General features: G+C 53.8%; 1 protein-coding gene across 1 annotated transcript in view; it reads left to right on the top strand.

Moving 5' to 3' along the window:
• LOC116957310 (solute carrier family 2, facilitated glucose transporter member 11-like) overlaps positions 1–14368 on the top strand; it is a 68195-nt gene extending 53827 nt beyond the window's left edge. Inside the window, exons 9-13 of the mRNA XM_076055749.1 lie at positions 2109–2219; positions 2948–3049; positions 6869–6944; positions 9336–9463; positions 13960–14368. Of these exons, the coding sequence (XP_075911864.1) occupies positions 2109–2219; positions 2948–3049; positions 6869–6944; positions 9336–9463; positions 13960–14250 (708 nt within the window). The 3' untranslated portion in view covers positions 14251–14368. The remainder of the gene's footprint in view (positions 1–2108; positions 2220–2947; positions 3050–6868; positions 6945–9335; positions 9464–13959) is intronic.
• The last annotated feature ends 1328 nt before the right edge of the window (positions 14369–15696 follow it).

The raw sequence follows: 15696 nt of genomic DNA, 5'->3' as shown, positions 1-15696 counted from the left end.
ACAAGTCGATGGTCAGTGGGAAGATCAGCTCCACGATAGGTCCTGATGTCAAGGACATGGGCTCGCATCCGCTTGTCCGTCACTACGTAGTCCAGCAGATGTTCTTGCTTGGACCCAGCATGCATCCATGATGTTGTGTGGATGCGCCGATGCCGGAACAGCGTGTTGGTAATTACAAGCCCATGGGCTGCACAAAAATCTAGCAGCCTCTTACCATTGTTATTGAGCTGATCTGGCCCATATCCTCCAATCACTCCAAACCAGGTGCCAGCATCATGACCAACTCGGGCATTGAAGTCACCCAACAAGATGACTATCCCGAGGGGCCACTTTAGCCAGCACCTGTGACAGGACGTCATAGAAGGCATGTGACTCATCGGCTTTGCCTGCATCCCTCCACGGATGTTCGTCTTCGGTGGGGGCATAAGTAACCACGACCACCACTCCTCGCCTCCGGTTAATGGGAAGGCGCGCCCAAAGTAGCCTGGGGCTTACAGCTTCCCACACCTCACCGCCACGCTCCCACGCCCCCTCCATTCTTTTGTTCAAAAGAAGAACCACACCCTGTTGTTTGTCAGTCTGCTGCCCTGAGTAGAGGACTGTCCACCCCTCATGGTGGCAGGAGCCAGAACAGGTCCACCGGACCTCCTGAATGCCACAGAGATCCAGGCGGTTCCGGTCCAGCTCCCGACAGAGGAGTGGCAGCCTCTCCTCCGCAGTGAGCATTCGAACATTCCACGTGGCCATCCGTAATGGCTTTTCGTTGTTTCTGGAGGAGCCCCGAGGGTAGAGATTCAATCTCCTGGCTCCGCCAATTGGGGTTTGGCCAGGAGACGTCATAGACGCCTGTCCCCCTGGGGCCTCTGGCACAAGCTTATTAGTTACATAATTTAGTCGTAGTTTAGTGGAGGGGTTACCAGCCCCTCGCACCCATCCAGAGCCCCCGTTTAGCCCCAGTGGTGGTCACAGACGTCATGAGGGGAGGAGCCAATCAGAATTGGCCCTCCCCCCCACAAAACTGACCAAGGCAGCGTTGCCCGTCCGGCACCGCGAGGAGGTAGGGGGTTGTTTTGCCGGACACAGAGACACACACACACAGACACACACACAGAGACACACACACAGACACACACAGAGATACACACAGAGATACACACAGAGACACACAGAGAGACACACAGAGACACACACAGAGACACAGATATACACAGAGACACAGACACAGAGATACACAGAGACGCAGACACAGAGATACACAGAGACACAGACACACACAGAGATACACAGAGATACACAGAGACACAGACACACAGAGACACGCACAGACACACACGCACAGAGACACACGCACAGACACACGCACAGACACACACAGAGACACACACAGAGACACACACACAGAGACACACACACAGACACACACACACAGACAGTCACACACACACACACAGACACACACACACACAGACACACACAATACACACACAATACACACACACAGAGACACACACACACAACAACAGACACACACAGACACACACACACACAGACACACACACACACAGGCACACACACACACACAGGCACACACACACACACAGACACACACACACACAGACACACACACACAGACACACACACACAGACACACACACACAGACACACACACACACAGACACACACACACCAGACACACACACACACAGACACACACACACACAGACACACACACACACAGACACACACACACACAGACACACACACACACAGACACACACACACACAGACACACACACACACAGACACACAGACACACACACACACAGACACACACACACACAGACACACACACACACAGACACACAGACACACAGACACACACAGACACACACACACACAGACACACACAGACACACAAAGATCCCCCATATAGCCTTAACAGACTGTAGGGGGCAAGTGAGACACACACACGCAGACACACACACAGACACACACACAGACACACACACATAGACACACACAGACACACACACAGACACACACACACACGGGTCGTGCTCTTGAACTTATTCCGCAACACCGCGGCGTCTCCTCCCCCTCCACGCCAGATTTACTTCTACGCCTCGTACCTGTTCAAGGAGGCGGGCATCCCACCTGACGAGATTCGCTACGTGACGGTGGGAACGGGCATGGCCGAACTGACCTCCTCCATTGTCTGCGTGAGTCCACGGGAGATTAATAAGGAGGGTGGCGAGGTCAGGGGAGGGAGCCAGGAGGGGCAGGGGGAGGTCACGGGAAAGGTCATCACCGGCGAAGGATGGAATGATTTGGTGATGGTCGCTTCCGAGTGGGTGGGTGGGTTGGGTGAGTGGGTGGGTGGGTTGGTGGGTGAGTGGGTGGGTGGGTGAGTGGGTGGGTGGGTGAGTGGGTGGGCGGGTGAGTGGGCGCGTGAGTGGGTGAGTGGGTGAGCGGGTGGGCGATCGGGTGGGTGAGTGGGTGGGTGGGTGCGTGAGTGGGTGGGTGAGTGGGTGGGTGGGTGAGCGAGTGGGTGGGTGGGTGAGCGAGTGGGTAAGTGAGTGGGTGGGTGGGTGAGTGAGTGGGTGAGTAGGTGGGTGGGTGGGTGAGTGAGTGGGTGGGTGAGCAGGTGGGTGAGTGGGTGGGTGAGTGGGTGAGTGGGTGAGTAGGTGGGTGGGTGGGTGAGTGAGTGGGTGGGTGGGTGAGCGAGTGGGTGAGTGGTGGGTAAGTGAGTGGGTGAGTGAGTGGGTGAGTAGGTGGGTGGGTGGGTGAGCGAGTGGGTGGGTGGATGGGTGAGCGAGTGAGCGAGTGGGTGAGTGGGTGAGTGAGTGGGTGGGTGGGCGGGTGAGCGAGTGGGTGGGTGGGTGAGTGAGTGGGTGAGCGGGTGGGTGAGTGTCCCTCTCCTCCCTCCCTCCCCTCGCTCCGTCCGCAGGGGATTCTGATCGAGTCGGTGGGTCGACGCCCCCTGCTGATGTTCGGCTTCGCGTCCATGGGCGGCTGCTGCCTTCTGATCGCCGTGTCCATGGCCCTGCAGGTCAGAGGCGTTCAGGACCTGGACACTGGAGGAGGGAGGGGAGGGAGGGAGGGAGGAGAGGGAGGAGGAGGGGGTGGAGGGGGTGGAGGAGGTGGAGGAGGGATGGGAGGAGGGGGTGGAGGAGGAGGTGGAGGAGGGGGTGGAGGAGGAGGGGGAGGAGGAGGGGAGGAGGAGGTGGAGGAGGGGGTGGAGGAGGAGGTGGAGGAGGGGGTGGAGGAGGGGGTGGAGGAGGTGGAGGAGGGAGGTGGAGGAGGGAGGTGGAGGAGGAGGTGGAGGAGGAGGTGGAGGAGGGGGTGGAGGAGGTGGAGGAGGAGGTGGAGGAGGGAGGTGGAGGAGGAGGTGGAGGAGGAGGTGGAGGAGGGAGAGGAGGAGGGGGTGGAGGAGGGAGGGGGAGGAGGAGGAGGAGGGGGTGGAGGAGGTGGAGGAGGGGGTGGAGGAGGGAGGTGGAGGAGGGGGTGGAGGAGGGGGTGGAGGAGGAGGTGGAGGAGGGAGGTGGAGGAGAAGGTGGAGGAGGAGGTGGAGGAGGGGGTGGAGGAGTTGGAGGTGGAGGAGGTGGAGGAGGGAGGGGGAGGAGGAGGAGGAGGGGGTGGAGGAGGTGGAGGAGGGAGGGGGAGGAGGGGGTGGAGGGGGTGGAGGAGGTGGAGGAGGGGGGAGGAGGGGGTGGAGGAGGAGGGGGTGGAGGAGGAGGTGGAGGAGGAGGTGGAGGTGGAGGAGGGGGTGGGAGGAGGAGGGGGAGGAGGAGGTGGAGGAGGGGTGGAGGAGGAGGTGGAGGAGGGGGTGGAGGAGGGGGTTGGAGGAGGTGGAGGAGGGAGGTGGAGGAGGAGGTGGAGGAGGAGGTGGAGGAGGGGGTGGAGGAGTTGGATGTGGAGGAGGTGGAGGAGGGAGGGGGAGGAGGAGGGGTGGAGGAGGTGGAGGAGGGAGGGGGAGGAGGGGGTGGAGGGGGTGGAGGAGGAGGAGGAGGGGGTGGAGGAGGAGGAGGTGGAGGAGGAGGTGGAGGAGGGGTGGAGGAGGAGGTGGAGGAGGGGGTGGAGGAGGGGGTGGAGGAGGAGGTGGAGGAGGTGGGATGGAGGAGGAGGTGGAGGAGGAAGGTGGAGGAGGGGGTGGAGGAGTTGGAGGTGGAGGAGGTGGAGGAGGGAGGGGGAGGGAGGAGGAGGAGGGGTGTGGTGGTGGTGGAGGAGGGAGGGGGGAGGAGGGGTGGAGGGGGGGTGGAGGAGGTGGAGGAGGGGGAGGAGGGGGAGGAGGGGGTGGAGGAGGAGGGGGTGGAGGAGGAGGTGGAGGAGGAGGTGGAGGTGGAGGAGGGGGTGGAGGAGAGAGGTGGAGGAGGGGTGGAGGGAGGAGGTGGGGAGGAGGTGGAGGAGGTGGGGTGGAGGAGGGGGTGGAGGAAGGAGGTGGAGGGGTGGAGGAGGAGGTGGGGAGGGTGGAGGAGGAGGTGGAGGAGGGAGAGGAGGTGGAGGAGGAGGCGGTGGAGGAGGAGGGAGGGGGTGGAGGAGGAGGTGGTGGAGGAGGAGGGAGGGGGTGGAGGAGGAGGTGGTGGAGGAGGGAGTTGGAGCGTGGAGTGGGGGGGGGTGGGGTGGCACATGAGAGGAGCAGGAATCCAAAGAGCTAGAAAGCTCTTTGCGTCACCCAGGTGCCTAGTCAGGCCCCACGTGGCTAAGCCTGCAACACCTTTGGGAGTGCAACGTCCTAGGAAGGTTTAGACACTCAAGCGGGACTGGCACGCACAAACATGCCACTATACTACAATCAATAAAGTCCTAAAGCATTCGTGACTGCATAAAATCACTCATTCGGGTTTTTTTTTTCCGGTAAAGTCACGCACGTAGAAATACAATAAAAATTATATCAAAACAACAACAAAAAACTATCACGACGTTTCGATCACAGCGCAAGCGATCTTCATCAGGTGTCGTCAAGGACGAATCGCGGAGGTTAATAACAACACGAAAAGATGGAGAGACGAGAATTCAACAAACCTGAATGAAACATTACGTGAAGCCACAACCAGTCAGGCCAACAACACAGTTTAGACACTTCCTGGCGGACCACGAATTTCATAAGGGTGTTACATTTTCGTGTTCAAACTTTTGGATTGCACGTACCGGCGTAGATAGAATGAAAAATACGAGGTTACACGGTCAGTGGAAATACATATACAGCTCAAAAAATGGCACATCTTACATTCTATCTACGCCGGTACGTGCAATCCAAAGGATTGAACACGAAATGTGATAGTTTTTTGTTGTTGTTTTAATATAATTTTTATTGTATTTCTACGTGCGTGACTTTACCGAAAAAAAAAACCCGAATGAGTAATTTTATGCGGTCACGGAAGCTTTAAGACTTTATTATCACACTTCTACGGGGAAATTACCGTTGTAAATTGTGTGTTAAGATGTGCCCTTTTTTGAGCTGCCGTTTTGTATTTACAAGAGGTGGTCATTTTTTGAGCTGCCGTTTTGTATTTACAAGAGGTGGTCATTTTTTGAGCTGCCGTTTTGTATTTACAAGAGGTGGTCATTTTTTGAGCTGCTGTTTTGTATTTACAAGAGGTGGTGGTCATTTTTTGAGCTGCCCCCTCTCTCTCTCTCTGCCTCCCTGTCTGTCTTTCCTCCTCCCTCCTTACCTCTTGGTGGACTTGTATATATGTATTTCTACCGACCGTGGACCTCGTATTTTTCATTCTATCTACGCCGGTACGTGCAATCCAAAGGTTTGAACACGAAAATGTAACACTCGTCTGAAATTCGTGGTCCCTCTAGGAAGTGTCTAAACTGTGTTGTTGGCCTGACTGGTTGTGGCTTCACGTAATGTTTCATTCAGGTTTGTTGAATTCTCGTCTCTCCATCTTTTCGCTGTTTTTTAACTCCGCGATTCGTCCTTGACGACACCTGATGAAGATCGCTTGCGTTGTGATCAAAACGTCGTGATAGTTTTTTTTTGTTGTTTTAATATAATTTTTATCGTATTTCTACGTGCGTGACTTTACCGAAAAAAAACACCGAATGAGTATGCTTCAATTCTCCCAACATTTCAAGGTACAGAAGCAGCCCTGCCCGACACGAATGAACAGCAGATCAGCCAAGTGGCGGGTCCGCTCCGTTATTTGGACATTTTTTTATTCTTTGTAGCAGAAGCAGAAGCAGCCTCCCATCCCAAAAACAGAAAGAGGATGAATCCAGGGTTCGATCCCGGAGCCTGACGGAGCATGTTGCTGTCTATGTCGAGTCTCTCTCTCTCTCTATCTCTCTCTCTCTCTCCACGTGAAGATGTTCACATCACCATCATCACCATGATCACCATGATCACCACCATCACCATCATCACCACCACCACAATCACCATAATCACCACCACGATCATCACCACCGCCACCATCATCACCACCGCCACCATCATCACCCCCATCACCACCGCTACCACCATCAACACCACCACAATCACCATCACCACCATCAACACCACCACCATCATCACCACCACCACCACCATCATCACCCCCATCACCATCACCATCATCACCCCCATCACCATCACCACCACCATCACCACCACAATCACCATCATCACCACCACCACTACCACAATCACCATCACCACCATCACCATCATCACCACCACCATCACCACCATCACCACCCCATCACCACCAACATCACCACGAACATCACCACCACCATCACCACCATCACCACCACCACCACCACCATCACCCCACCATCACCACCACCACCATCACCACCACCATCACCACCACCATCACCACCATCACCACCACCATCACCACCACCACCGTGTGTTCTCCATGTCGGTCTCCTCCAGGCGACAATCAGCTGGATGTCCTACCTGAGTGTCGCTATGACCTTCACTTTCATCGTGAGCTTGGGCATGGGACCCGGTGAGGAACGCCTCACCACTCACTCACTCACCCACTCACTCACTCACCCACTCACACACTCACTCACCCACCCACTCACTCACCTACTCACTCACCTACTCCCTCACTCACTGGCCAACTCACCCACTCACTCACCCACTCACTCACCCACTCACTCACTCACCTACTCACTCACTCACCCACTCACTCACTCACCTACTCACTCACTCACCCACTCACTCACTCACCCACTCACTCACTCACCTACTCACTCACTCACTCACCCACTCACTCACTCACTCGCCTACTCACCCACTCACTCACCCACTCACTCACTCACCTACTCACTCACTCACTCACCCACTCACTCACTCACTCACCCACTCACTCACTCACTCACCCACTCACCCACTCACTCACCCACTCACTCACTCACTCACCCACTCACTCACCCACCCACCCACCCACTCACTTACCCACTCACCCACTCACCCACTCACTCACCCACTCACCCACTCACTCACTCACCCACTCACTCACCCACTCACTCACTCAGTCACCCACTCACTCACTCAGTCACCCACTCACTCACTCACTCACCCACTCACCCACTCACTCACCCACTCACTCACCCACTCACTCACTCAGTCACCCACTCACTCACTCAGTCACCCACTCACTCACTCACCCACTCACTCACCCACTCACTCACTCAGTCACCCACTCACTCACTCAGTCACCCACTCACTCACTCACCTACTCACTCACTCAGTCACCCACTCACTCACTCAGTCACCCACTCACTCACTCACCTACTCACTCACTCACCCACTCACTCACTCAGTCCCCCACTCACTCAGTCATCCACCCACTCACTCACTCACTAAGTCACCCACCTACTCACTCACCCACTCACTCACCCACTCACTCACTCACCTACTCACTCACTCACACACCCACTCACTCACTCACCCACTCACTCACTCAGTCACCCACTCACTCACTCACCCACTCACCTAATCTTCATTGTCCGAAGCTTCCTACGACTGTTGCTGCTGGTACTACTACTGGTACTACTACTACTGGTACTACTACTACTGGTACTACTACTACTACTGGTACTACTACTGGTACTACTACTACTACCAATACTACTGGTACTACTACTGGTACTACTACTACTACTACTGGTACTACTACTGGTACTACTACTACTACCAATACTACTGGTACTACTACTGGTACTACTACTACTGGTACTACTACTACTACTACTGGTACTACTACTGGTACTACTACTACCAATACTACTGGTACTACTACTGGTACTACTACTACTGGTACTACTACTGTTACTACTACTACTACTGCTGCTACTACTACTGCTACTGGTACTACTACTACTGCTACTACTACTGCTACTACTACTGGTACTACTACTACTGGTACTACTACTGGTACTGCTACTACTACTGCTACTACTACTACTGGTACTACTACTGGTACTACTACTACTGGTACTACTACTGGTACTACTACTGGTACTACTGCTGCTACTACTACTACTGGTACTACTACTGCTGGTACTACTACTGGTACTACTACTACTGCTACTGCTGCTACTACTACTACTACTGGTACTACTACTGCTACTACTACTGCTACTACTACTGCTACTACTACTACTGGTACTACTACTGGTACTACTACTACTGGTACTACTACTACTACTGGTACTACTACTACTGGTACTACAACTGGTACTACTACTGCTGCTACTACTACTGGTACTACTACTGCTGGTACTACTGCTACTACTGCTGGTACTACTACTGGTACTACTACTACTGCTACTACTACTGCTACTACTACTACTGGTACTACTACTACTACTGGTACTACTACTGCTACTACTACTGCTACTACTACTACTGGTACTACTACTGGTACTACTACTACTGGTACTACTACTACTACTGGTACTACTACTACTGGTACTACTACTGCTACTACTACTGGTACTACTACTACTACTGGTACTACTACTACTACTGGTACTACTACTACTACTGGTACTACTACTGGTACTACTACTACTGGTACTACTGGTACTACTACTGGTACTACTACTACTACTGGTACTACTACTGGTACTACTACTGCTACTACTACTACTGGTACTACTACTACTGGTACTGCTGCTACTGGTACTACTGCTACTGGTACTACTACTGGTACTACTACTGGTACTACTACTGGTACTACTGCTACTGCTGCTACTACTACTACTGGTACTACTACTGGTACTACTACTACTGGTACTACTACTGGTACTACTACTACTGCTACTACTACTACTGGTACTACTAGTACTGGTACTACTGGTACTGCTGGTGGTTCTCTCTCCGCCAGCCGGGATCGTCGGACTGCTCCCCACGGAGCTTTTCACGCAGGACGCTCGTCCAGCAGCCTACACAATCAGCGGCTCCACCTACTGGGTCAGCTTCTTCGTCATTGGCCTACTCTTCCCGTTCCTCATGGTGCGTTACTCACTCACCCACGCACCCACGCACCCACAAACCATCCCCACGTGTCCCTCCCTCCCCCATTCCTCATCCTCCTCATCATCCTCCTGTGTGTGTGCTGGGTGTGGACCACACCACCTGTGTGTGTGCTGGGTGTGGACCACACCTGTCTGTGTGTGTGTTTGCGCTGAGTGTGGACCACACCTCTTGTCTGTGTGTGTGTGCTGGGTGTGGACCACGCCACCTGTCTGTGTGTGGACCACGCCACCTGTCTGTGTGTGTGTGCTGGGTGTGGACCACGCCACCTGTCTGTGTGTGTGTGCTGGGTGTGGACCACGCCACCTGTCTGTGTGTGGACCACGCCACCTGTCTGTGGGTGTGCTGGGTGTGGACCACGCCACCTGTCTGTGTGTGTGCTGGGCGTGGACCACGCCACCTGTCTGAGTGTGGACCACGCCTCCTGTCTGTGTGTGTGTGCTGGGCGTGGACCACGCCACCTGTTTGTGTGTGGACCACACCACCTGTCTTGTGTGTGCTGGGTGTGGACCACGCCACCTGTCTGTGTGTGTGTGCTGGGTGTGGACCACGCCACCTGTCTGTGTGTTTGCTGAGTGTGGACCACACCTCTTGTCTGTGTGTGTGCTGGGTGTGGACCACGCCACCTGTCTGTGTGTGTGCTGGGTGTGGACCACGCCTCCTGTCTGTGTGTGTGCTGGGTGTGGACCACGCCACCTGTCTGTGAGTGTGCTGGGTGTGGACCACGCCTCCTGTCTGTGTGTGTGCTGGGTGTGGACCACACCTCTTGTCTGTGTGTGCTGGGCGTGGACCACGCCACCTGTCTGTGTGTGTGTGCTGGGTGTGGACCACGCCACCTGTCTGTGTGTGTGTGCTGGGTGTGGACCACGCCACCTGTCTGTGGGTGTGCTGGGTGTGGACCACGCCACCTGTCTGTGTGTGGACCACGCCACCTGTCTGTGTGTGTGCTGGGTGTGGACCACGCCACCTGTCTGTTGTGTGTGCTGGGTGTGGACCACGCCACCTGTCTGTGTGTGTGCTGGGTGTGGACCACGCCACCTGTCTGTGTGTGTGCTGGGTGTGGACCACGCCACCTGTCTGTGGGTGTGCTGGGTGTGGACCACGCCACCTGTCTGTGTGTGTGTGCTGGGTGTGGACCACGCCACCTGTCTGTGGGTGTGCTGGGTGTGGACCACGCCACCTGTCTGTGTGTGGACCACGCCACCTGTCTGTGTGTGGACCACGCCTCCTGTCTGTGTGTGGACCACGCCACCTGTCTGTGTGTGGACCACGCCTCCTGTCTGTGTGTGGACCACGCCACCTGTCTGTGTGTGGACCACGCCACCTGTCTGTGTGTGGACCACGCCACCTGTCTGTGTGTGGACCACGCCACCTGTCTGTGTGTGGACCACGCCACCTGTCTGTGGGTGTGCTGGGTGTGGACCACGCCTCCTGTCTGTGTGTGTGCTGGGTGTGGACCACGCCACCTGTTTGTGTGTGGACCATGCCACCTGGCTGTGTGTGTGCTGGGTGTCAACCACGCCTCCTGTCTGTGTGTGTGCTGGGTGTGGACCACGCCTCCTGTCTGTGTGTGTGCTGGGTGTGGACCACACCACCTGTCTGTGTGTGTGTGTGCTGGGTGTGGACCACGCCTCCTGTCTGTGTGTGTGCTGGATGTGGACCACACCACCTGTCTGTGTGTGTGTGTGTGTGCTGGGTGTAGACCACGCCTCCTGTCTGTGTGTGTGTGTGCTGGGTGTGGACCACGCCACCTGTCTGTGTGTGTGTGTGCTGGGTGTGGACCACACCTCTTGTCTGTGTGTGTGCTGGGTGTGGACCACACCACCTGTCTGTGTGTGTGCTGGGTGTGGACCACGCCACCTGTCTGTGTGTGTGCTGGGTGTGGACCACGCCTCCTGTCTGTGTGTGTGCTGGGTGTGGACCACGCCTCCTGTCTGTGTTGTGTGCTGGGCGTGGACCACGCCACCTGTTTGTGTGTGGACCACACCACCTGTCTGTGTGTGTGATGGGTGTGGACCACGCCACCTGTCTGTGTGTGTGTGCTGGGTGTAGACCACGCCACCTGTCTGTGTGTGTGCTGGGCGTGGAACACGCCACCTGTCTGAGTGTGGACCACGCCACCTGTCTGTGTGTGTGTGCTGGGTGTGGACCACGCCACCTGTCTGTGTGTGTGCTGGGTGTGGACCACGCCACCTGTCTGTGTGTGTGCTGGGTGTGGACCACGCCTCCTGTCTGTTTGTGTGTGCTGGGTGTGGACCACGCCTCCTGTCTGTGTGTGTGTGTGCTGGGTGTGGACCACGCCTCCTGTCTGTCTGTGTGTGTGTGTGCTGGGTGTGGACCACACCTCCTGTCTGTCTGTGTGTGTGTGCTGGGTGTGGACCACACCTCCTGTCTGTGTGTGTGCTCGATGCCGGACCACGCTTTCCGCGAGCAATGTCATCCGTGATTCTGGGGGGGTGGGCCACCACCCGACACGGACAATTAGTTAGGGGGCCGTCCATGAATGACGTCACGCACCTAGGGGGGAGGGGGGCGGGGCGGATAGAGAAATGTGACGTCACGCCAAAACGCGCAACTTTGAATCAATATGGACAACGCGTTCTGCTCGATCGAATGACAATAGTTTAAAGCGATTTGAAGCACGCTTTGACGTAACAAAAAAATAATTGGGGGGTGGAGGGCGGGTGGAGGGTGGGGGGCAGAGCTTTGTGACGTCATATTTGAGGGGGGTGGGGGGGGCGTCTCACTTTTTGTGGCGTCGTGTGACGAGTGGGTTAGGGTGGGGGTCAAAAACCATCCAAAATCGCGTGACGTCATTTATGGACAACTATACTATACACTATTACACTACACTATACACTACTACACTATACACTACTACACTACACTATACACTACTACACTATACACTACCACACTATACACTATTACAATACACTATACACTACTACACTATACACTACTACACTACACTATACACTACTATACTATACACTACACTATACACTACTAAACTATACACTATTATACTATACACTACTACACTATTATACTATACACTACTACACTACACTATACATTACTACACTATACACTACACTATACACTACTACACTATACACTACTACACAATACACTATTACACTATACACTACTACACTACACTATACACTGCTACACTATACACTACTAGACTATACACTACTACACTATACACTACTACACTCCACTATACACTACTACACTATATACTACTATACTATACACAACTACACTACACTATACACTACTACACTATAACACTACTACACTACACTATACACTACTACACTTTACACTACTACACTACACTATACACTACTACACTATACACTACTACACTATACACTGCTACACTACACTATACACTACTACACTACACACTACTACACTACACTATACACTACTACACACTACTACACTACACGATATACTACTACACTATACACTACTACACTAGACTTTACACTACTACACTACACACTACTACACTACACTATACACTACTACACTACACACTACTACACTAAACGATATACTACTATACACTACTACACTACACTTTACACCACTATACTATACACTACTACACTATACACTACACTATACACTACTACACTACACTATACACTACTACACTATACACTACTACACATACACTACTACTCTACACTACACACTACTACACTACACAATACACTACTACACTACACTACACACTACACTCTACACTACTACACTACACTACTACACTACACACTACACTATACACTTCTATACACTACACTACACACTACTATACACGACACTATTCACTACTATACACTACACTACACTATTCACTACTACACTACACTACACACTACTATAAACTACACTATATACTACACTAGACAACACTACACTATACACTACTACACTATACACAACACTATACACTACTACACTATACACTACTACACTATACACTACTACACTATACACTACTTCACTATACACTACTACACTATACACTACTACACTATATGACTACTACACTATACACTACTACACTATACACTACTACACTATACACTACTACACTACACTATACACTACTACACTATACACTACTACACTATACACAACACTATACACTACTACACTATACACTACTACACTACACTATACACTACTACACTATACACTACTTCACTATACACTACTACACTATATGACTACTACACTATACACTACACTATACACTACACTATACACTACACTATACACTACTACACTATACACTACTACACTATACACTACTACACTATACACTACTTCACTATACACTACTACACTATACACTACTACACTATACACTACTACACTATATGACTACTACACTATACACTACTACACTATACACAACACACTTCGTCTGTGTCACCCCGACACAGAAGTTCATGGGCCCCTACTGCTACCTCATCTTCTTCGCCGACTGCGTCACCGCCTCCTTGCTCGTGTTCTGCCTCCTGCCCGAGACCAAGGACCGCTCCTTCCTCGACATCTCCCGCCAGCTGCAGCAGATGAGCCTCGGGGTGAACGGGGGCCCCGCTGGGGGGCCCACCGGGGGCCCCACCGGGGGGCCGGCTGGGGGGCCACCCGCCGCCACCGCCGGCACCGCCGCCACGCGAGCGATCGGCGCGGAGGAGGACGCTGGGACGGTGTCAATGTTGACGCGGCTGTGAGGATCTCTCCCCCCTCCCCCCCCCCCCCCCCAGTTTCCCGCGGTTGCGTTGAGATGCCCTAACCGCCGGACGGATTAAACCTTCGGCAAGGAACGAAGTCTTGCCGCGTCAAAGTGCACCCACCGCATGCGGGTACTTGTGAACAACCTGTTTCTAGCTTGGTTGCGTTTTTATTTTTTTTGTTAACGTCGGACACGCTTTTGTAGTGGCGACTCGAAGCACGTCTCCTGAGATGGCACTTCATTGGAGGCACGTTTCGCTTGACGTCCCGGCGGAGACTCCGACTCGAAACTGCCTTGAGTCTCCCGCGCATCTCCCATTATATCTCAATTGCGAGGTCACGTGCCCACCTAACCCCCCCCCCCGCCCCCCCCCCCCCCGTTCTCGATCATTCTCCTACTCGAACATTCCCGAGGCCACCAGTCCCTTCGCACTCACAGCTGACTCCCCCGTCATTACCTCCCGTGGCCACTAGTGCATTCACACCGTAGGATGACTCCCCTGTCATTACCTCCCGTGGCCGCTAGTGCATTCGCACCGTAGGCTGACTCCCCTGTCATTACCTACCGTGGCCACTAGTCCATTCACACCACAAACTGACTCCCCTGTCATTACCTCCCGTGGCCACTGGTGGATTCACACCACAAGCTGACTCCCCTGTCATTACCTCCCGTGGCCACTAGTGCATTCACACTGTAGGCTGACTCCCCTGTCATTAACTCCCGTGGCCACCAGTGCATTCACACCACAAGCTGACTCCCCTGTCATTACTTCCCCTGGCCACCAGTGCATTCACACCACAAGCTGACTCTCCTGTCATTACCTCCCCTGGCCACCAGTGCATTCACACCGTAGGCTGACTCCCCTGTCATTACCTACCGTGGCCACTAGTCCATTCACACCACAAGCTGACTTCCCTGTCATTACCTCCCATGGCCACTAGTGCATTCACACCGTAGGCTGACTTCCCTGTCATTACCTCCCGTGGCCACCAGTGCATTCGCACCACAAGCTGACTCCCCTGTCATTACCTCCCGTGGCCGCTAGTGCATTCACACCAGAAGCTGACTCCCCTGTCATTACCTACCGTGGCCACTAGTCCATTTACACCAGAAGCTGACTCCCCTGTCATTACCTCCCGTGGCCACTAGTGCATTCACACCGTAGGCTGACTCCCCTGTCATTACCTCCCGTGGCCACCAGTGCATTCACACCACAAGCTGACTCCCCTGTCATTACCTCCCGTGGCCACTAGTCCATTCACACCACAAGCTGACTTCCCTGTCATTACCTCCCGTGGCCACTAGTGCATTCACACTGTAGGCAGACTCCCCTGTCATTGCCTCCCATGGCCACTAGTCCACTCACACTGTAGGCTGACTCCCCTGTCATTACCTCCCGTGGCCACTAGTGCATTCCCACCGTAGGTTGACTCCCCTGTCATTA

The sequence above is a fragment of the Petromyzon marinus genome, chromosome 72 (assembly GCF_048934315.1).
Source record: "Petromyzon marinus isolate PM22_M1 ecotype Great Lakes invasive population chromosome 72, UKy_Petmar_22M1.pri1.0, whole genome shotgun sequence".
In the NCBI taxonomy this organism is placed as follows: domain Eukaryota; kingdom Metazoa; phylum Chordata; class Hyperoartia; order Petromyzontiformes; family Petromyzontidae; genus Petromyzon; species Petromyzon marinus.
Note: the sequence above shows the minus strand (reverse complement) of the source record. Positions and strands in the feature narration are given on the sequence as shown.